The 23,498-nt window shown below is 49.5% G+C and overlaps 1 protein-coding gene across 15 annotated transcripts in view; it reads left to right on the plus strand.

Moving 5' to 3' along the window:
* Nucleotides 1–484: 484 nt before the first annotated feature.
* Nucleotides 485–23,498, plus strand: part of GATA3 (GATA binding protein 3) — a 76,327-nt gene continuing 53,313 nt past the window's right edge. For 2 of the 15 annotated variants that reach the window (XM_083461428.1, XM_083461422.1), the window contains exons 1-2: nt 18,592–19,422; nt 19,654–20,314. In XM_083461428.1, the coding sequence (XP_083317554.1) occupies nt 20,074–20,314 (241 nt within the window). In that variant the 5' untranslated portion in view covers nt 18,592–19,422; nt 19,654–20,073. The other 13 variants (XM_083461424.1, XM_083461431.1, XM_083461426.1 and 10 more) reach the window with 13 other exon arrangements.

Genomic DNA, 23,498 nt, shown 5'->3' on the forward strand with positions numbered 1-23,498 from the left:
CCAGGTCGACTTTGGTCAATGACAAAAGCTTCCGACGCCAAGCCCCTGTGACGGACCACACGCTTCCCCCTGCTCCTGGCTCTTTTATTTGTTATTCCCCAAAGCCCCCGCGAGCTTTCTTGGCTACTCCTGCCTGTCTTTGTCAATCCTTCAGGCGACAGCGACAGGCGGGCCCGGGCCGGCTTGATTCCATGACATCACATGCAGCTCCACTCGATTCCCGAAGAAGCCTCCCCCCCTCCCCTCCCCCTCCTCCTCTTCCCACCCCAAACCCCACCTGCGATTCGCGGGGTGGCTGCGTAAAGACCCGCCCGTCCTCTTTTTCTCCCTCCCCTCCCCTCCTGCGTCTCTTTCACTCTTTCTCTGCCCTCTTTCCAACCCGGAAGCGCTCCGCTCTCTCTCTCTCTCTCTCGCACGGTGGTGAGGAAGAGGAGGAGGAGGGAGGAGGGAGGGAGGAGGAGCAGGGAGGTCAGAGAGATTTGGGCTGGGCGCTTGGAGGATGCGGATCACCCAGATCCCTCGATCTCGGCTTGGCAGCAGCTTCGGCGATGCGCGCGGCCCCGACGGCGGCACCGGCAAGAACCGCGGGTGGACTCTGCTGCTTTTCCTGAGCGCACCTCTCCAGCTGATCGAGAGAAGATAAATCGCTCTCGGCGCTCGTTCCCAGGTCAGTGCAAAAAAAAAAAAAAGAGAGCCATTCCTCAGCTCCCCTTCGGCTTCTCCTCTTTGCGCGGTCTCTGGTTTTCCACGTGGGTCAAGGCGGGGGACCCCGTCGAGAATCTCCTTCACAAGCTTGCACGGAACGGAACGATCCGTAAATAGTGTTTCTCAGGATGCACTTGGATGATATATTTCCACCCCTCCAACATCCTCTCTCTCCCCATCCCTCCTTTCCTCTTCGGTGACCTTGGAAGGGGACTTGGGAAGGTGGGTGAACCGGACTTTCCCCCTGTGAGATCAGATGACCTCTTGCAGGTTTCTCGACAGCCCCGACTCGGCTTGTGGCTAAGCCTCCGGACTAGGGTGGTGCTGGTCCTGGTGGAGCAGGGAGGGTGCTGGGGGGAGCAAGTCCACGCAAAATATCTGAAATCGCCCCTGGTTCTAAGAGAGAGAGAATGCCAACGGGAGACGGGCCCGCGTTTCGTAGAAAGCCTGCGGAACGCTCAGGAACCCCACATTTCCTTGGGGGAGAAATGATGGCCGGCAGGTATCTGCAAAGGCAGGCGCGATAACTGGGATGCATAATCTTGCGTGACATCCATCGCGCAGCCCAAGGGGGTAATTTCGTCCTTGCATCAAAATAAAATCAAATGGATGCCGGGGATTTCTTTTTTTTTTTAAATAGTGTTTATTTAATTGATGCGAGTTTGCTGCTACCCTCCCTTGGGCCTTAGGAAGCGGCGAGCAATTTAAAAACACCGATACGTTAATTCAATCAAATAAGGATATACGCTTATTTAACGCCCATAATACCTTCTCTAGCCTATGTCTTCTCATTAGGCTTGGAGCATCGAGATAAAGCATCGCCCTTCTAATCTATATGTATCCGTGAAGATACATATAGAGATTCCATAGAGTTGCTTAAGAGATTCCATTGGAGTCTAGCCTAGACCATCGGGGGAAAATGCTCCCTGTCTCTTGTCAATTTCACTTTCAAGGTCCGCCTTTGTCTGCCTCCATCTTTGCAGTCCCGCCAGTTACTTTCCATCTTCCTTTAATCCGCTGTAAAATCTGCAAGCCCCCTTGCTATCCCTTCCACAATTTATACCTGCCGTGCCCTGCAAATAACGTCTGCGGGCTCGCTCCGATTCAGCTTCCTTCGCTTTGGTTATTCAGTAATTTGGCATCACTAGTTCTCCTTCCTAAAACAACCAGGCAGGTACTGTCAGGATACTGAACACACCTGCATGTATCAACAATTCCGACTGCACCTTCTTCCAGTAGTAAATATGCAATTGGTTGTTTTTGTTTTTCTAATGGGATCGGAGAAATTAAGCACTGCAACTGTATTAAAATGCTAGCTCGGGGATATAAATATGCGTAGGAATAGAAACATGGAAGCGAGCGAGGGGAACGGATCCACCAAGAAATTACGCCGGAGAAGGAAACTCTTAGTCCCAGCCGCTTTCAAAAGGCGCGTCCTCTTTTGCTTAAGTGCCGTGTGGATCCAGAAACAATCGCCCCTTGGCAGGCGCTGCCCGTATCAAAGGCACCCTTTTCTCCGGAGCCGTTTTAGCCTCTGGATTCTGTTGCGCGAGGTATTAAGGGCAGTGTTGCGTTAAGAAAGGAGGGACGGAGCGAGGGACACGAGACCCAGCCACCTGGGGCGTAATGATAACCGCAATTCAAGTCGTGGACCTGAAAGGGGAATCTGGAAAGGACCCCTGAAATGTGTGAAGCCGGATTTGCAGAGAGGAGTCTTGTCTGGATACGACAGATCCGAGCTGGGGCGGCGGGAGTGTGGGGCTTGCGGAATTTTACGAAATTCATTTTGAACAGAGCTCGGATCGTTGGAGAATCTGTGTGTGTGTGTTTTGTTCCCTTCGCGAGAAAGGATAAACAAAGAAGCCTGCATTTTGTTGGCGTAAAAACGCGCGTGGGGAAGACTTTTATCGTAAGCAAGCGGCAAGCGTATTCCTGCGCATTCTCACACCCGCAATTGACAGATCGCTGTTTGAAAATGGGACTGGTGGGTGGGAGAGAGAGGAGATGTTCGTGATGGCGAAATCTTTGCCGTGCAACGCATTTGCTAAAGAGCTCCCTTTGCAAAGCGGTAGGTGTGCGCGTGCGAGACAGAACCGGAGCTGCCCTTTCTATATATATTGTTTTTAATTCGAATCCTTCTCGTTGGTTTCGCTGTGGAAATCCACGAGACTAATCTGGAACAAGGGGCTCGCGTTGCTGCAGTTCTTCCCCTTGGTTCACAGGCTTCCTTAGATCTCTGTGTGAATGGAACAGTTTCTCCTAGCTCTGTCCTGCCCTCTTTGAAACACCTAGCCTTTTTTATTTTTCTGCTAAGAAAGAAGTGACCCCCACTTCGGCGCGTCCATGACCGCGGCGCACGCGTGTTTGTTCAGCCCAGTACTCACGAGTCTCTTGACCCTCGCGGGTTTTCGGATTGACCCGGATCGTGAGTGTGGCTGACTTCGAAGGAAGTCAATTAAAAAAATAATAATAATCAACGGAATTTCCTCCCACGCAAAAGGCAGAGCGGGGAGGGGAGAGGGGGAGGGAGCCATAAGTATTCTGATACTTTCCTTGGAAGTAAGCTGACTTCAGCAACCGGCCTTCCAGGTAGGTGTGCTTATGATGCATTTGTGGACTTTTGCGGTCGCTAGATCGGAATTCACCGGCGTACGGCGACAGTTCCAGAGAAAGAGGAGACGGTTTCAGGTGGCTGCAGAAGTCCCCCATCTCTGTAGCTTGTTCTCTGGGCATGGATCCGCTTTCCAGGCATCCAGATCACATATTTTTGCTTTTTTTCTCTTTTTTTTGGGGGGTGCCTTTTGGCTTAATACACAATGAGCTTCCATCTGGGCATTTGCTTCGCTTATGGGCGCGCGTCGATCTATATTGCTTTGGGGGCAGAATCTGGCGGTTATGTCTTCCTGCGCAAACCCCACAGAAATGAAGGGGAACGATTTCCCGGAGGGTCGTGCGTTTCTTCGTTGCGATGCACTTCATTGTGTTGTGGGGGGTGTAGAGGTTCCTGCCAGCTCTGTGTGTGTGTGTTTGTGTGTGTGTGTGCGCGCGCGGGTCACAGAGATTTAAGCTCTCGAGGTTCTATGAAGTGCGTATTACTCTATGTTTCCAACTTAGCCGTCTTCGCTGGGTTGTGTGTGGGTCTCTCCTTGCTATATTCGTTGATGTCGCTTTGAATCGAGTCAGTTTCTCCTCTGGGCAGCGAGAAGCGGCGCATCTCCATCGCCCGCGCGCGTGTCACTTTCTCCGGGATTTCTCCAAGACTTCCGTGACCCGGTGAGTGTGCGAAAGCACACCTTGCTTAGGCACGCACTTTCGAGAAAAAGACGTGTCTGTGACCGCGCGTGCTAACCGTTCCGCCACACTTCACGACCCAGTTAAACAGGAGCGAGCGCACAATGGGGCTTCTAGTCCAACCGCTGGAATATGTTATCCACCGGGTTCTGGAGCAGCAGCGTTGCCTGACATTACCCTAGAGAGGCTGTGGATCCGGCGCACAGAGATTTCAATGCAAAGATGATTGAGGCCGCCAATCTACTCCTCCCCCTCCCGAACCGTCCTGGGTCACTGGGCCAATTTTTCGCTCTTGAAGGAAAGCCACCACCGCCTGGTTTTTCTTTCCTTTTCACGTCGGCTTTCCAAAGCCGTTGATCCAAATAGCAATCCGAATGATCAGCTCCCTTTTGCTTCTAGAATTGATGGCGGTAGAAGTGAGCAGCCCCCCCCCCCAAAAAAAAATATTGGCTTCAGATGCCAGAAAAAAATGTGTGTGTGTGTGCGCGCGCGCGCGCGTGAATTTGCAGTGGCGCAGTGCCGTGGCTGACTACGGCTGACTTCAAACAAGGGGGCTATTCCAGGACAGTGATCACGGCGGTACCCATCACGCCCCCCACCCCACCCCATGCAAGAGGGAAGGTCTTTCCTTTGCTCCTCCTCTCATCGCTCTGTTCAGTTTTCTAAGGAAGCCCCCGAATGAAAAGATAGCCAGAGAGGGAGACCCAGAGGAAAGCAGTGACCTTTCCAAACTGTAGAGTGGACCATCATCCTATAGATGCAAAATTCCTTAAGGTTTCCAATGAATCATTCTTTAAATTACAGGGCAGCCCGCAATTCGGGATTAGTCGATAACAATCAGGTTCAGTACAAACTGGGCTGTTTTGGCAAGTCTATGAAATCACGTTTTGTTTTGTTTTTGAATGCTTTGTTAGTTGTAGGTATACTACTGACAAAGGTTTGTTCCAGGCTAATGAACCCAACCAAGAGGCTTCATTTAGAGTTTTAAATGGATGCGTGTACAGACACCTACACCCCTCTATGTGCATATGTAGACACGCGGAGATATTTCCGAATTGCATTTAGCATGTATATAGTGCTTTAGTATTCAAAGTGTTCATCTACATAAGGAATGAGCAACCTCTGGCCCTGCGGATGTTGTTGGAACATTTCTAACCAGGCCCAGTTAGCATGGAGCGATGGTCAGGGATGATGGTAGTTGTGGTCCAACAAACACCTGGAAGGCCAAAGATTCTGCAACTCTAAGCTACATCCCCAGAACAATCTGCACAACAATCCTCTAGGTGGGCTGGTGCTATCCTGCCCACACTGAGGATAAAAGTGAAGACTGACTTGGTTTACAGGTTTGTTTATTACCTGGGAGATTCATTAGAATCTAGGATTTATTGGCTCAGTCTGTCTATCTTCTCTCTTTCTCATCTATCTGTCTGTCTGCCTGCCTGTCTGCCTGTCTCTATCTAAATAGCTTAAACAAGCACACCTACCAGATATTAGGAATAAATTTATTTCAGCTGGCTAACATGGAGACCAGGTATAAGACTAACTTCTCAAGAAGGCCTGGAGCTTCAGCTGAAACCAAGAACCTTGCATCTCATATTGGAGAGAGCTCAGGCTTTCTTCCACATCCATTTCTAGAGAAGAGGCCGATTCAGAAATCAGGAATTCCTTCCTGTCTGTCATCTTTCTGCAGGCCTGGGAAGACCATGTGTTCACTCCACACAAGGTTCATGGGTTCTTATTTACCCTGCACCACCATCAACCCCCACCTCTCCTCTGTTTTTGACAGGTCTGAACAGCAGAGAAACATCAACAAAAAACTTTGAGGGCTTGGTCCTCCCCCTTCCCCCAAAAAAACTCTTAGGCCTGGAAAGGTGCCTAAAAGATTAAGCCAAGATTAATTTCTTTGTTCAGTTACAGAAACTTCTTAGAAACCACAGGCCCTTCATGTACTATTCTAGAGGCCAGAGAATGTCTAGGTGTGTGGGGGGGATGGGGGAATTATTAAAAGGTATCATTTTGATTGACACCATGACACCATCCTAAGAGCATTATCTAAGAGCCGACGCATTCATAAACAAATCAATTTCAGGTTGGGTTCCCAAGCAGGGTCAAAGGGCTGCTCTTAGAGGTACTCAAACCTTGCATTCAAGCAGCCACCGTGTATCCCCCCCCCCCAATGCACTCCTCTTAGCTCCTTTCAAGCTCATAACAACCAGAAATACAAGTGCTCCGGATTCACACGTGGCAGCGAGCCCGCGGACACGACTCCCCATCCCACACTCGCGCAGAGCAGGTCTGAAGGAAAGGCGTCAGAATAAAAAAAGAATTCGGGGGTCTTGAGGAGAGTAAAGGTTGAGAGATCTATTGCCTTAAAATCGACGCGGGGAAAGACAAGATCTTTATCTTGCGCCGGTTATATTTCCCAGAACTGCACGTTTCTGAAGACATCTCCGGATTCTTAGACATGTCTGCTCAGAAGCTTGAGCGAACGGGCCCAGGATTGTAGGTTTCAATAGAGAGAGCCTTTCTGACGAATTTCTTTTTAAACACCTACTGCTAAGTGGGGGGAGCGCGCGAGAGAGGCCGGCAGAGAGAAGCACTATGTGTCGGTGTGTGTGAGAGAGAGATTTCACCACCTCCTCTCTACGCGCGGTTTGTTCAAGTGCGCGTGCACACCACCGTGTGGACACAAACAAACAAGCAATCAAGCAAGCGCGCAGGGGTATTTGTTCTTTTGGGAAGGGGCTGTTATGGAGGGAGGGCAACAAGGTGCCCAAAGTGTGTATCTGTTGACTTGCAAGCTGGTCTGCGTGTTTGCAGGGGGTGGGGAAGGGAAAGGAAAGGGGCGAGTTGATGTGGTGATGGTTGTCGCTCGCTTAAACCCTCCACCACCCTCGACGCCGCGCACACTCCATCCACCAGGAAATCTTGTGGGATCTTCCTGGCTCCCAGCGGAGAAAGTGAAACTTAACTAGATCCAAAGCTCAAACTGACTGGATCCTAGGCAGCCTTGCAGTTTGCGCGGGGATGCGCGGGGCCGAAGGGAGACCCCCGTGCAGATTCTAGAAAATTAAAAACCCTTAAAAAAAACAAAAACCCCTAAGCGTGGCTTGCGACGAGGTTGTTTCTTACTTTTCGACTCCCCCTATTTCCGCACCGTCTTCTTTCCCTCTCTTGGGAATGTAGAAGGGGGAAGGGTCGCTTCCTGGACTGGTGGAGCCGGTTTGATTCTCCCGTATCTCACTTTTGCTTACTTTTTAAACTGTCCTGAAGGCAGCGGATCTTTTAAGTTCAGAAAAGGATTTTTTTTGGGGGGGGAATGGTGGGTAGGAAAGAAAAGAAAAGAAAAGAAAAGAAAAGAAAAAGAAAAGAAAAGAGAGAATGTATATATTTTCCTTTAGGCCACCTTCCTACTCACCAACCATCTGCCCCCCTTCTCAAATGGGCCTCTCCCCAAATTTTATTCTAGAAGTCAGATTTCTAGAGGTCTGAAAGAGGGTCTACCCGGACCCCGCCTCCCCCACGTTTCTCCCGATCTCTCGGGATCTTCAGAGGGAAGCTGGCCACCACGTCGGTGGCGGTGGGAGGAAGATCATCCGAATCGACACGATCGGATGCTGAGGCGTTGTTTCGCTTCCTCTTTTTCTCCCTGCAACACGCACGAATTTCCAGTTTTTGACCCGTCAGGCTTGGTACTTTCCAGGCTTCCACAGTTGGCAGAGAATGGAGGATCGATGAAGAAAGAAAGAAAGAAAGAAAGAAAGAAAGAAAGAAAGAAAGAAAGAAAGAAAGAAAGAAAGAAAGAAAGAAAGAAAGAAAGAAAGAAAGAAAACGTTATAGGAAAAAGCGCCAGAAAACCAATGAGAACGAAGGGCAAGCCAAGTTGAAAGCGATGAAGGGGTTATCCTCTCTCCGCGCTCAGACAGAGGGGGGTGGGGGGTGGGGCAGCCTTGCAGCCTGAATTAAGCATCTGCAAAGTCCCGTTGAGTTCAGTGGAAGCGCCGTAGCACGTGCTCGAACCGCTCTCCTTTGCCATCCCTGAGATCCACTGATGCTCTTTTGAAACTTTGCAAAGCTGCTGTTTCCTTGATCGCCGGCACCACCGAGCAGGGCTGGTCTAGGGGTGTCAGCGCCTCCACAGGGCAGGCAGGCAGGCAGGCAGCAATCCCAGCCAAGCTTACCTGAGAGTAGCCCCCCCCTCCCCATTGAATTCAATAGGACTTGCTTCTTTTGCGTTAGGCAGGCACTGTCAGGCTCGCTTGGTGTGACTCCTGCGTTAGGATCGCGCGGCTGAGCCGAAGCCCTCGGTCCAGGCTTGCAGGGTGCGCGGAAAGGCGACCCCTCCTCTTCCCCTTTCGGGTGTTTGGTTTTGATCGACGTTTCGGGCGCTGAACAACCGCTCCCTTTTGTCGTCCCCCCCCTCGGACAGGGATTCAGGGCTCGCCTGTTTGGGTTCCATTTGCAGAGATTGTTGTGTCTCACGTCTGTCTTCGCCGGGGAAGCGTGCGCCGTCCAGCCGCTTTTGGCAAGGAAGAAGCGACGCGCCCTTTTCTCCCGACCCCCACGCGCAACCAAAGTTGTCCCCGAATCCTCCCACTCCCGGGGAACCCGAGTTGCTTTGTGATGGGCTGGGGGGCTGGGAGAAGAGAAGCCTTCACATCTCAGCCCTGGGCCGTGTCCCTTCCATAACCCTCCGATGCCTCGCTCGGGGCTGTTTACACAGCTTTACCTGCGCTGCGCTGCTTTCCCTGTCAAATCCCAGCCCAGTAAACGTAACATAATCCTATTCCAGTCAATTGTATGCGGGCTAAAAGCAGTTCGGCGACGGGATGAAGTGTGTGTGTGTGTGTGTGTGTGTGTGTGTGTGTGTGTGTTGCATGTGTGTATGTGTGCTCTCCGAGTCCCCCTCCTTTCTCCCCCAGCAACGAGACAGGGAAATTCAGACCAGGTGCCAGTAATCTAGAAGGTCACAGAGGAACTCGGAGAGGCCAGGCGGTTTTGCTCTCTGTCAGCTAGCCCCGAGTTCTTTGGGACCCCTTTGCCTATACCTACCCATGCTTGAATGAAGGACACGTGCTGGGCATGCAGAAGAATGCAGGTTCAATCCCCGCCCTCTCCACCTACAGGATCCCAAGGGCCAGGGAGGCGACTGGAATATAACACCCCCCTCCCTTTTGAAAGCTGCTGTCCGTCAGAATAGATGCTTTACTGGTCTACCTTGGCTCGTGATAAACAGAACCACAGTATTTTGTTAGCTACCTGATCACCCTAGATCCGGCCCTTCTTCGGGGTGTGTGTGTGCATGTTTCTTCTTTAACATGCTCAGTGCTAGTTACAGGTAGGTAGCCGTGTTGGTCTGCCGTAGTCGAAACAAAACAAAACAAAATAAAAAACAAAACACAATAAAATTCCTTCCAGTAGCACCTTAGAGACCAACTAAGTTAGTTATTGGTATGAGCTTTCGTGTGCATGCTCAGTGCTACAGTCCTATACACACTTAACTCGGGAGCAAGTCCCATTGAGCCTGTTGGGACTTTACTTGCGAGGAGGCGCGGATAGGATCGCAGTGCGCGCCGCTCGCTTTCTTGCTGAGCCATCTTCTTAGCTAATCAGAAGTCAAGCTCACTGGAATCAGTGGGGCTCACCCCTCCCTGGTAAGTGGGGTAGGATTGCAGCGCTACTCACGCTGGCTGGTATAAGGATAGATCACCCCCCATCCATTTAATTCACGAATAAATCACACACACTCCTTAGAGATTGTCTGAGGTCCTGGCACATTGTTTTATCCCGGATTAGTGAATAAGGAATAACTGCTGGTTCCCTACTGATGCATCACTAGTGAGCATGAACAGTGGCGTAGCGTGGGTTGTCAGCACCCGGGGCAAGGCAAGTAATTTGCGCCCCCTAACCCGTGGATTTGCGCCCCCTAACCCTAACCCCCAGATGTTGCGCCCAGTGCAGCCGGCCCCCCCTGCACCCCCCACTCTACGCCACTGAGCATGAAGACACTGGATCTGTGTATGAAAGGGAAGGGGCAGAAACTCCGACTTTCCTTAAATTCCTGTATTGCAGGGGGGTTGGACTAGATGACCCTTGGGTCCCTTCCAACTCTTACGATCCTATGTCTTTTGGCATGGTGGTGAAATGCAAAAGAGAGTTAAGAAAATGTCCCAGGCTAACTGACCAGCATTAAATTAGCCACCCCTGCAGTAGTATTGATTCTGGATCAAGTAATTCGGAGCACACTCAGACTGGAATGTGTAACCCCCCCCCTCCCTCAGACCTGGAATATCCTCCTCCCACTGAAGTCCGTGCACAACCTATTTATTTGAATGAATGAGCATCACACACCCGGCTCCTGCAGTTGCTGCACCGAGATTCTGAAAAAATAAAATACTGCACATCTTTACCGAAGTTTTCGTGACAAAACTCCCATAAATTTTAATTGTTGAAAACTGCAGAAACGTACTACGCAGAGCAAGACGGAAATAATTATATTTATTTTTTAAAGTAACAAGCACGCAACTACCACCCACGCAGAACCAAGCAGGAGAAGGCCTTTTATGTTGCTAAACAGTATCTTTAAAATGCCCAGGTATAGTGAAATAAGGGTCTTTTTTCCCATTTTTCAAAAGAGGTCTTCGGTTATAGCAAGAACTGGTCGTTTTGCAATCTCAAAAAGTTGATGCAGCTGTTCAGCTAGAAATGTTCATCGATTTTGGTTGATTTTTGTGTAGGTTTTTTAAAATAAAGATTTTAGGGAAAAGATCTCAGGACTATCGAGAGAAATAGGTTCCCCTGTGTGTGTTTGTGTGTGTGTTGGTAGGGAACAGGGAGCAGTATCTCTGTGTCATGTTGTGGTCATCTGTGTAGTTATTGGCTGGGGAAACCGGCTCTCCTCATGGTCTCCAGTGCGGATCTTTTCGGTTTGAAAGCTTTGGCGTGAGAGAACTTTAGGACCTGATCCGCGCAGGACGGAGCAGGAGAGTTCAGTGGAGGTCAGATGTCTGGTAAACGAACCAGACTTGTGGACCTCGTTTTGCTGCAACGACCCGGATGGTTGCTTGTGTTTGAAATTAGAATCAAACTGCATTGAACTCAATGGGACTTGCTTCCAGAAACTGTTTTCTTCAGGATCAGACTATGCGCAAAGAAACAGGCACTTCCGTTCGCCTGATTTTGTTCCACTAAAATTTGTTTGCATTCTCCGAAGCAGATGTGCTTTCTGGGAAGTGAGTTTAATTTGGTTCAGGAGAAAGTTCTTAGGATTAGAGGTTTAGGGAGCGATCCTACGCATTTCTACTCAGAAGAGAGTCCCATTGAGTTCAATTAAGCTTGCTTCCAAGTAATAAGATCGCACCTCCAGAATTTCAGTTTTGATGAACCTACCTTGGCACTATCTGGTGGGTATCTTACCTACTTGACACGGAATATTTCAGACCAAAACAAACTCTTCCCGCGGAATTAAGGGTGTGTGCTAAAATGTTTTTAATTTATTTGTTCACGTTCGAATGGCCCCCTCCATTCCTGAACTCTGACCGTGGTCATTACTCCGAAGAAATGAGAATGAGGGCTTAAGGTGAGTGGGTTATGGAAGCAAAAGAGATGTCAGAAGCTACCAGCCAAAGCCCACTTTATCTTCACAACAACCTTGTGAGGCAGAAGAGCGACTGGCCCAGTTTACCGCAGAGCCTAGGGCGAATCTCAACTCTGCTCGCCTCCTCCAACCACTACACCGCACTGCCCTCTCCACTGAGCAGAATTGCGCTTCGCTTCGGAATGAACAGGACTCTCCATCTGAGAGCCAGTAGGTGAACATGCACCACACGCTTACAGCATTCCCCACCCAAAGAACCCTGGGAACCGTAGTTCACCCACCACGGAACTACAATTCCCAGCACCCTGAACAAACTACAGTTCCCAGGATGGATTCTTTGGCTGGGGGGAAGCCATGTGCTTTAAGTGCTTAGTGCGTCTGTAGCCCGAGAGAAGCCGGGAGAGCGTGCGCGACCCTTTTTCACAAACAGTGCCCCATTTATCCTCGCTTTCCCTTCGGGCTCAGCTTCGCCTGGCTTCCCCCGGCTTCTTCTTCTCTGCCAGCTGGAAATTCGGCCTCTCGCTTCTCCTCCCTGCTCCGCCAGCAGGGGCTTTAATTGACAGTTTTGCCCTAATAGGAGCTCATTGTTGGGAGCAATTAGCAAAGCAACCAGTTTGGAGAAGGAGAGGGGGAGACGAGGAGGAGGAGACGGGGATGGGGGAAGAGGGGCGTTTAATTCGATTTGAAGGTGAGGGGCGTGTGCCTGAGATCCCGGCCCGCGCTTGGTCGATCTTTTCCAGCTGAGAACGCGGGGGAAAGCCAAGGCGAGGGGGCTGCTTCGGGGGAAAAAAAAGAGGAGTAGAGCGCAGAGAGAAAGGGCTCGTAGCCAAATGTTAATGAAGGATAGAGGAACAGCTTTGGCTGGCGACGCAAAGGGAAGGAGAGTGGGAGATTAATTCGCTCCAGAGCGCGCCGTTTAGAATCCGAATTTAGTGAAAGTGCCCAGGATGGACCACTCCGGATCTGCTTTAAGCCGATCTTGGGGGCCCCATCAGAGATCCCAACTTGAATAAAATATTGTGGGGGCCCAGGTAAGCCCTGCCCCGCACAACCGATCACATGACACAACGCACACGCACCATTTGAATGGCAATGCCGATCAACTTGGTGGGAGGGCGGTCCTCTCAAATATTTTATTGTGGGGGCCGAAGCCCCCCCGGCCCCTAGGAGTTGGCTCCTAGGGGCCCCATCCCTTCCCATCTTTCTTTGCGCGTTTGCTCGCAAGTAAGTCCCATTGAGTTGGATAGGACAGGCTCCCACGCCACTCCGCAAGGCGTGTATCTAGATGTGTAGCCTTTCTTGGCGGGGGGACGACGACAGCTAAACTAAATCCCAACTCATTAGACACACCTAGACACATTAGACACTTCGAAGTGCATCCCACGGGCAAGGGAATCTCCCCGAAAGCCGAGAGGAGACTGAGATCGTCGCGTTTGCTTTTTAAATCGACCGGTGCAATTTCGGTGGCTCAGGCTACCTAACTCCCTCTGTGTAGGGACGGGCAGGGGAGAGGTTTTGGAGAAGTTACGGGTGAGTCTTTGTGCAGGAAAAATGCCCCTCGAGAAAAAGGGAATTCCCCTCGGAACTCCGGAAGATTTGGCAAGCTTCGCCTTTCTCTAATGGAAAAAAGGTGCGTCTGTGAGTGATGAATAATCACTCGGAGGCGGCAGTTCTACACGCGCTCCTTTGACAGAAAACCCCACTCCCACCGACCTCGGTGGAATTTACTCCTGAGTAAAAATGCGGATGTCTTTCTGCAAACCGATTTTTGCTCGCATTTGGAGAAGAGCGCGCGACTGCGTCTTCTCCGCGCTTAGGAAAGCGGGATAGGATTCCCAAACAAAACTAAATCTCCATGTGCGCTTATTCCGTAGTAGACTAACTCAGAAACTTGGTCGGATTGAATCTAGTTTATATATGTTGAGAAGTTTCCCCTGAATAACATTTATGTGGGGAAATTTGGGGCGCCACTTCGCGTTAATTTGGCCTTCTCTTCGCTGTATATACCTAGAAAGGTTCGCCTGGGAGTCAGTCTTACTGAATTTAGAGTCTCTCTCTCTCATCTGCAGCGCGCGGGAATTTTCAAACCGTCTTACTCTAGAGGAGTCCCATGGACGTCCGCCCGACTCAAGCCAGATAGAATAAATGCAATTATGTTAATAGCCTGGGAAACGCATTCGGTTTGCTTGGTCAACAGATCTATTCTGCTCCTACCTTTAGCCACCTGGAGGAAAACAAATCACACTTTTTGCAGCGCACTGCCTTACTCAGAAGTAAACCTTACTGAACTCAACGGGATTTACTTCTACGCAAAGAGTTTCTCCTCAATCTGCATCCCTTCGAATGGTGCTCAATGCCCTTGCGCCTGGGCGCCAAAATAAACATCAAATAAATGTATATATGACTGATGTCGTGCAGGGCTACCGCTTTTAGAGGTCGGAAATGAATACGATGGTCTTGCCAACTTCCCTTCCATTCTCTTGGGTCTCCCAGTGGTCCCCTTCTGAGCACGTGCAGAGTGCCTTATTTATTTATTTCATTTGTATCCCCCTGTTTCTCCAAGGAGCTCAAGGTGGCCCAGATACTCCCCCCCCCCGCTGTTATCCCCCCCATCAACACTGTGGGGTAGGTTAGGCGGAGAGTGAGCGACTGGTCCAAGGCCACCAAGGGATCTTCGTGGCCGAGTGGGGGATTTGAACCCAGGACTCCCGGGTCCTAGTCCAGCACCCTAATCATTGCACCACCCTGGCTGCCCACCCAGACTGTCACCATTCCGCATGGCACCCCTTACACCGCGGAAGCATAATTGAATTCCTGAACCCCCCCCTCGCTTGAACTCAGTGGGCCTTCTGTGTGTGTAAACACACAAACACTGGGAGGGGGGGGGAAGGATTTCCAGGCGGACCTCAGCTACTCTCCCACCTACCCACTTTTCTTTCTAATTGCATCATTTAAAGGACTTCTTCCCAAGCCCAAGCCCTTGTAGGATCCAGGATGATCCAAACAGCATTCTGACCCGGTGTGGCGAGGGTAGTGTAACGTCTGTACGAGGAATCCCTCTTACACGTGTATCCAGTGCTGGGAACCATAGCGGGACTGCATTGAATGGCTCCTTCTATTTCCGCCCTCCCCACCCCGGTCACGCTCCTTTGGCCCCTCCCGGATGGGCACAATGGCCGTGACGTCAGCCCTCAGTGGCGTCGGCCAGGCTGGCCCAGGAAAGGGGCCTTCGGCAGAGCAGCCTCCCAATTACAACCGGTCAATCCAGTTACCAAGAGGGGAGGGAGAAGAGGAGAGATCTGCTCGCAATAAACCCCCCACCTTTTACAGCAGCAGGCACGGTCGCTCCAGGTTTCCTCCGTTGCTGCGGTGGCTAAGAGGTTCTGGGTTCGAATCTACACACCCACTGAAGAGCTACTTCCCTTCCGGATAGAGGGCCGAGGGGAAGAGTAGCAATAATAATAATAATGATGATGATGATGTTGATGATGTCCCACCTAACAGGGCTGTTAGTTCATTGCTTTTTCCTGCTACGCCTTTTCTGCAGCGCGCGCAGAATGCGCCGCCTCTGATCCTCAAAACAATTTTGCAAGGTAGGCTAGGCTACGCACTATGCATTTAAAACACATAATCTCCCCCCCCCCAGGAGAACTGTAGTTTGCCCTCTCACAGAGCTATAATCCACAGCACCCTTAGCAAACTAGAGTTTCCAGGATTCTTGGAGGGAAGACATATGCTTTAAATGATGCTGAGTACGCAGTCTTGGTCGCGGGCATCCTAAATCTTATTTGGGAGGGAGAAGGCGGCGAATAACACCACCACAAAAGGCCCTCCCCTCCCCAGAAGCTGATATTATGCAGAGCTTGGGACCTTCTTCAAACAAAACTATTCTTTACCTGTTTTATCTAATACAAAACCTAGCCTTCTGAATAAGGACACGGGGATGAGCCACTTACATTTTGCCTGGAAAACTTTTAAAAGTGACCAAAGCTGAACATTTTTAATCGTCTTACCTTTTTAAAAACGATTACAATTAATATTTTAAGTGTCCCAAGAGAGTGTGCGTTGAAAGATCACTTCGTGCGCCCCTCCAAATACCACGTGGGGATGAACAAAAAACAGGAAAGCAAGCCCTTCGATTAATCAACTTTATACACTTTTCATTTAATCATTTAGTTGGGACAAGATTCTTCTGCGCCTGCAGCTAGGGACTTTTTACTCTTTCTTTCTCTCATTACTCCTGTTTTTAAAAATAATAATAAAAACGCAATCCTAACCATGTCTACGCAGATATGTCCTATTGAATTCAACTGAATTTACTCCCCAGGGGTTAGAATCGCAGCCTAAATCGCGGGAGAGCACTGGGTCAATTTTTTTTTTGAAGGAAAGGTGTCTCCCTTCGTCCAGAAAAAAAATAACCCCATCCGCCAACCTTTCTGCGTCAGTTATAGTTAGAGATTCACATGAAATGGTCTGGACAGATTTTTTTCCCCACAGTGCAGTTCCGATTCATGCAGGAATCTCGCAACTGTGAATGAGGCAAAAATGTTAAGGCTCTTTTAACTGCCACAAAGAGTTAGCAAAGGAGACACATATATAGAATTGGGCCCTTACTTTCGGAATGGGTAAACAACAACAATAATTCAAGTCGTCTTTAGGCAGGCGGCAAACATGTTTAATGACACTAATCGCAGATTCCTGCTTGCTCTAAAGTTTTTTTAAATTATATTTTAAAGTGAGCATTATTTGTACGTTTCCGGGCTGCGATCTACAAACCATGGGGGGAAAATTCTTCTAAGCTTTACTCTGAGTAGACCCATTGAAATTAATCAACACGCCTAAATTCGGTCCATTAATCTCAAACGGGTCGGCTCTGAGTAAAAGTTAGTTGAATGCCACCCATTGCGATTCTTACTCCGAAGTAAGCCCCACTGTATTCAAGGGGACTCGCTGCTATCAAGGGTGCATAGGATCGTAGCCTCAATCCGGAGTCAATGACTGAGCGTCGGGAAGATTTGGGTCTGCCCTGTCGGCGCCTGAGGATTACTGGTAGCTGTGCTCAAAGAAGGGATCCCCCCCTTTTTTTTGGTTAGGAAAGTGTTAAATTACGCCCCAAGCAACTCCTAGACATCTCTGATCATCAAAACAGACTGGAGATGCAAATCTGTCAGTGAAGGCAAAAAGAAAAAAAAGGGAAAATAAATCCTTGAACCCGATCCACAAACCAATTAAGCTGAAACATTAGGACTATCTCCCCGCACACTTAACTTAAAACTGATGTAGTAATAACTTTGGTGGAACTTCCATAGACTTCCAACGGCGTGGAGGCTACCATCCTCTGCGCATTTACGCACAAGCAAAACACATTAAGTTCAAGTGGGGCTTTCCTCTGTGAGTAAGCACGCTTACTCTCGGCCTACATTAACACTCGTGAAACCAAATGCTTTCGCTTAACTGGGTAGTGGATCCTGCGAAGGGATAGCAGTACAGCATTAGGAGATCGATCTCTCTGTGTGTGTATCTTATCCACACACACATATTTTTTTACATTAAAAACAACTTCCAGTGCAGGGACAATGGCCACAATTAACAGAGCTCTCTCTCTATATATATATTTAAAAATGCAACTATTAGCATTTCAGGAACAAAGCCAATACTCGGGTCCCTTGCGCGTATTTTAAACACTTGTCTAATTCTTCCCAGCAACAGTTTGACTTCCCCCAATTCAACCCAATTTATTGAATTGCAAGGTATGCGCGAGTGGGAGAAAGGGCGACAAGAGAAGACGGGTGGAGCCGGGTTGGGGGAGCAGCGGAAAGGAAGACGATGCAACTTGTTGCGCTTTCACAGAGAACAAAAACCCCACCACCACCCTTCAAAATAAATGCTCAGGGCGAAAATAGCTCCTCCGGGTTCTTAAGTTTGAATGAACCACTAGGGGATGCAATGGCTCAATGGAGAGAACGTTGAGAGAGTAGTTAAAAGTTCGAACGCCAGGCGAGCAGCCAATCGCTGACGGCTTTGGCCAGCAGACGGCTCTTGCTGCTTCCTGATTGGCTCTGAGAGTACCCCTTCCTTTCTCCTCCAGCCCCTTTCATTTTCGCAAGCCAAGTGGCCCGTGGAGGAGCTCAGGGGCCGAAGCCTCTCCTACGGCTCAGCCTTCGCCTCTTCGGACCGATGCCGGATTATTATGGGGCAGTTAATGGCTTTGAGAAGTCAAATCCACTCCTAACTCCCCCACTTTCAGACTTTCTCCCAGTGGCTCCCTTTCACCTGCAAGCAAGAACCCTAAGCTCAGCTCCCTCCGGGGATTACATTGATATTTCCTCAGTTCTGTGCTCCTGAAAGAGGCTCGCCCCTTGCCGTTTCATTCTCGGCAGACCGCGAACGGGGGGAAAAACACGTGTACTCCTTACTCGCTAAAGTCGAACTCGCCATTCTTTTAAATATTACCCCTCTCCGTTTGCCAAAGCACACCAGGGCTAGCTTGAGCTGACCAACTCTCACACGCACCCGCTTTGTTTTGCGTCTGAACAGCCCACGAAGTACTAAATTCGCCCCTTTTCACTCACTTTCATCTGCTCAGAAATAGAGGCTAACTCGTATCCCAATATAAACAGCTACCCAGTTCAATGTCCTTACATTATACGGTGCCCAGTCCTTCCTCTGAAAGGATGATCCAATAAAATAAAAATCATTAATAATAATAGAGGGCTGATTCCTCCCCCCCACCCCCCAAATCATCAACTTATAGGAACTCAAACTTGAGATGGTTAAGTCTTTCTCCCTCGCCCTCAAAATGAGTTTATTTCTTTCCGGCTCCGGTACGCGTGGGTGGAGGGGAGGTGTGTTTTCTTTTGGGGGGGGGAGGAGGAAGAGGAGGGGAAGGGATCAGCCCTAGTTCGCTTTCTTCCTTTCCCCCCTCCCTGCCCGTCCCCCTGTCCCTCCTCGTTCAGGGACAGACTCCACCCCCTCCCTGCTGATGACACTGGAACCTCCTTAAGTTCTGTCTCGCCGCAGCTGTCTGTGGATACTGAGCCGGCTGGCGCCATCCTGGTTCTTTCAGAAATAATGCCTTCTCTTTAAAAAGATAAAAAAGAAAAAAGAAAAGCAAAAGAGAGAGAGAGGGAAGGAAGGAAGGAAGGAAGGAAGGGGGGAGGGCAGGCGAGAGGTGGAGTGAAAAGAGGAGGACGATTTGAGCCGATCAAGTTTTCCTTGGCTTTTTTCGCACAACTTTTCCGAGGGTGCTTCTGTATTCATTTTTCTTCCTTTCTTGTCTTCCTTCCTTCCTTCCTTTTCGGGCTCCTCGCACCCCGTAGTTTCTCCTCCCTTTCTCGTTTCTTCAGCATGCTCTTAGAAATAGCATTTTAAAACGTCCGCCAAGTTTTTTCTTTTTTTGGTGGTGGTGGGGGGCAACGCTTGCTGGTTTTTGAAAGGGGGGAGGGGGAGGAAGAGGAGGAGAGATGTTCCCCGCCGCAAAAAGCAGCCCCCACCGACCAACGCACTCCAAAACAACCTAAAAAAAGAGGGGGAAAGGAAGGCGAGAAGAGGGGAAAAGTAATCTCTTCAACAAACCAGAAAATCAATACAAGAATAAAACAAAAGCGAACTTCTCACCGCCGCTTCTGCAGGTGAAATTGGCCAAACAGGAGACTTTGCGGGAATCGGTGTATTTCCTTCTTTCTTTTTAAACCTGAGAGTGAGGCGAGAGGGTAGGACAGCGCGGCAGCGCAGGCTGAGCGCTCAGGGATCCCCGCGGCCAATTTCCCCGCGAGGCTGCGGAGATCGAAAGAGAAAGAAGCGAGATGGTGCCTTCGCTGGGCGGATAGGTGAGTCGCGAAGACTTGTTTGAAAAGGCGGGAGGGGGGGGGGAGATAAGAGAGGCACAGGAGGTGGACTTTTGCAGAGATCTCTTTGGCGCTTGGGGAGGGGGGCGCCTTTTCTGTGCGTGTAAATGAAAAAATTAATCCAGTGTTTTAAAAGTTTTTAAACCAAGTTTTTTCTCTCTCCCCTCTCCTCCTTTCTCTCTCGCCTTTTGTCTCTCCCCCCTTCCATTACAGGTGATCGACCCAAGGCAGGCAAGCTCTCTCCGAGAAAAGGAAAACTCCTCTTGCCTCTCGTTGCTTTCCAGGCTCTCCCGGCCCCCCTCTCTCTCCAGCCACCCCCACCCATTTTGGGGGAGATGGTTATTTAAGCAACACCTTTTCCCTGCACCTAGACACTCTCCAAATCTCTCCCTCTCTGCAGTCCTTCGGGCGACTCACTTTGACGAACTTTTTTTTTTGTGTGTGTTTAATTAATTCAGGTGTTGGCATTTGTAAAAAGTGATTTCCCCAGCTCGTTGTCTCTTACCCCCCGCTCCATTAAAAGAAAAAAGATTTTTATTTTTTTTGCACTGGTGTGTGTGAGAGAGAGGCCAGAAAAAACCTTCGTTGCAACCGACCAACTCAAACCCAGCCGCCACTGATCGTGAGAACAGGATGGAAGTAAGCACGGATCAGCCTCGGTGGGTAAGCCACCACCACCCGGCCGTCCTCAACGGGCAGCACCCGGACTCCCACCATCCCGGACTGGGCCATTCCTACATGGATCCCACGCAGTATCCTCTGGCGGAGGAAGTGGATGTACTTTTTAACATCGACGGGCAAGGCAACCACGTCTCTCCGTATTACAGCAACTCGGTTCGGGCGACGGTGCAGCGCTACCCCCCGGCCCATCACGGTGAGTGCCAGGATCCTAGCAGATCCCGGGGAGGGCGACCGACCCGTTCTCCCCTCCTCTCGCTTGCTTGCTTGCTTTCTCTCTCTCTGCCTTCCCTCCAACAACTGCTACATTTTGACAGCCAGCGATGAGCCCCGGAAACTAGACAGAGAAAGCAGGCGCGCTCTCTCTCTGCTCTTTCTGCATGCTTGGTCTTCTAAACTGCTGATTTAATGCAAGCCCCAAAGCCATTAGCAACTGACAAGAGAGAGGATCGTTTCTGGGAAATACCAGGTCTGTGTCTCGCTCAGGCTCGGCCTTGTCCTGGTGGAAGAGGATGAACTCTGGGCCTCTTTGCAAACCAGCCACGCTCACCGCGTGGAAAGTGCTCCTTGCTGCCCCGATCCTGTAGCATGCTTTTAAAAATATTACTCGGGAAGCAAAACTCCCCCCCCTTTTTTTTGTTCAACGGGATTTTCTTCCCCAATACGCGCGCACTGGGTTACAGGCTGCGGTCGCGCCAGCTTCCCTTGGGATTTCCTTCCTTCCTCTCGTGTAAACGTGTCCTAAGATGTGCCGAATCCCCATTATTTGAGGAGAAACGTCCTAATGGCCTCCGCGGAACCGGTTTGCACACGCAAATCCGATTTGAACTGCAACCCGGTTGCAGCCACTACTAACTTGAGAGCAAGCCCCACTAAAACTCAGCGGCGCTTCCTTCCGAGTAGACATGGCTCGCTTTGCAGCGTCAGGCTGAATGCCGATGCTTGCTTGGGCGGCGGGGACTGAGGCCCACGAAACTGAGCGCGAGGCTTACTTGCGAGTAAATGTTGGCCTAGGGACAGGTTGTAACGTTTGTGGGTTAAAAGCAGCTTGGGAACTGGGTGGTGGATGGGGCCCATTTGGGCAAAAAGCGGGGTCTATCTAGTAGTCACACACTGAAGCACTTTGAAATCCTAATGGATTTCCGCAGGATTCCCACGCTTTTAAGAGGCGCCAGTCCCCTGCTCTTTTACCTAAGAGTAAATCCACTGCACACTTGTTTCCGAGTAAACGTGTCCCTTGTGCTGGGAGGTGGCCGGTGGGTGATTGGCTGGGTGCAGATCTTTGCTCTTTGAAAATATTTGACTAGCTTTTAGATCCTGCCGCTATTTTAATCCCTCGCCTTCATTATTACATCCGGAACCACGATCCGGAGCAGACGGGCTTCAGTGTAAACAAACAAACAAACAAACAAACAAACAAACAGCCCATCAACTACGTTTACTCGGACGTAAAGTGAGCTGAAGCCGACCTCACTGAGGACTTAAGACCGCATGCAGATAGTTTCAGAAGTTTGTCCTTAACAGAATTTGTGGCTAGTTAGGAACCCACACGGCTCCCCCACTCAGCCGCCCCCCTGCTCACTTTGAAAGCCCCCGCGCGTGTTTTTTAAATCATCCCTTGGCTGTCATTTCTAGTTTTTAATATTACTTGTAATGATGCCGCTGCAAAAGACAACAGGCTCCTTTTGACAGTGATTATGAAAGCACTTGGGAAAGAGAGAGAAGGGGAAAAAAAACTCTTCCCAGTTGGGCGATGAAAAGACAAACTTGAACCGTTCTAAACTAGAACTCTGGGAGGAAAAAAAAAGAGAGAGAGATGTAATGACTTAGCCTCCGGGCTGAGATGTTAGAATTAAAAGCTGTCAGGGAAAATAAGTGATATGATTGTCTCCCTGGGACTTCGTCCCATTAGTATGTATGAATCTGTACTGAATATTCACAGAAGCAACACAATAGCACCTTCCAAGTCTGACAATGTGGCCTGCCAGTTTTCGGAGTGACACAGAACGCTTCAAGCGGGATGGCAACAAAGCACAGGCAGTCAAAAGTTTCTTAAGTTTTTTTTAATATACAAATAGAAATATAAATATATTAAAGTAGTGAGAAGCAGTGCAAGAGCCCGTGCCTGTCTACTTAGAAGTAAGGCCTACTGAGTTTGATGGCGCTTACTTCCAAGTCAACACTGCAGTCCGAGCCTCTTACCTATTTCCCCAGGAGCAGGTCCCTTTAATTTCTCAGGGATTGCAGCCTTTAACCGTGTGCTTTAACAATCTGCTCCAAGCCAACTAAAAGTATTTAACTTTGGGCTGGGTCGTGCTCATTCCTGTTTGATTTTAGCATTCACCCTGAGGTGCTCTGTGTGGCTCCCAAACTCACCCACTTAGTTTGGTCTTTCTAAAAGGCTTAATTTACTCTCTCTCTCTCTGTGAAATTTTATTCTAGAATGAATTTTTAAAAGGGTGAAGAAATAATGTAGTAGGCAGGAATGTATCTATGCAGTTAAGGAGAGCACGATAAATTGGTGGGTGAGGAAGAAGAATATTTGTGAATATATATCTCAGAGATATATTCACCCCCCAAAAAAAATAATAAATCCCAAACTTTTCCAGCTGCAGATTTAGCTCTCGCTTTTCAAGCCCTTCTCCGGTTTCCCTCGCCCAAAAATTGGGAAATAAAGTTGGGGGTGGTGGAAGAGAACTAAATTTCCCCAAATGTTTCAAAGAGCAAAAAAGGGCCTCCTCCGCCTCCGGGGAACTGAATGAGCAATATTAATCCCTGATTAGTAATTGCCTTGCCCCGCTGTTAGTCTTTACAAGACATTTCAAAATATCGTTAACCCTTCCCCTCCGAGTTGCAAAACAATCGCTTTGATCTAACGTGAATTTGAGTGACTCTGACGCCGCTTGCCCAAGAGCGTTTTCACACCTGAGGACTAAACTGGGTTAGAAGGAAAATCTCTCCCCATACCCTCAGAAGAGTCTTCATTGTTCCAAAATACCCATGCGATTTAAAAATGGGTCCCTTTTCAAATACACCCTCGCCCCTACCGTCCACAATATGCACACAGGGCAGTATAGCTTGCGAGGGCTATTTCGTTTTTCTTGTGAAAGTTGCCTAGTTTATCTCTTCTTGGGCAAACAGAGCCAAGCCGCCCACCCCCGCAAACTCAGAGCCAAAGAATTTCGGGCTTTTGCTTGTTGCTGCTTCACCCTTGATTTAATTGGGACTGACTTCCAAAACGAACCTGGGAAGATCGCAGTTCTGGCTGCGTAGCAGGCAGGGGGACGCCAGTGGGTTTAAAAACAAAGATCCTAGCTTAACTTGGGTGGCTGGAGAGTGCTTGCTCCAGAACTTTGATTTCTTCATCCCAAAGTCTGGTT

Source organism: Podarcis liolepis (genome assembly GCF_965112155.1).
Source record: "Podarcis liolepis genome assembly, chromosome: 10".
Taxonomy (NCBI): domain Eukaryota; kingdom Metazoa; phylum Chordata; class Lepidosauria; order Squamata; family Lacertidae; genus Podarcis; species Podarcis liolepis.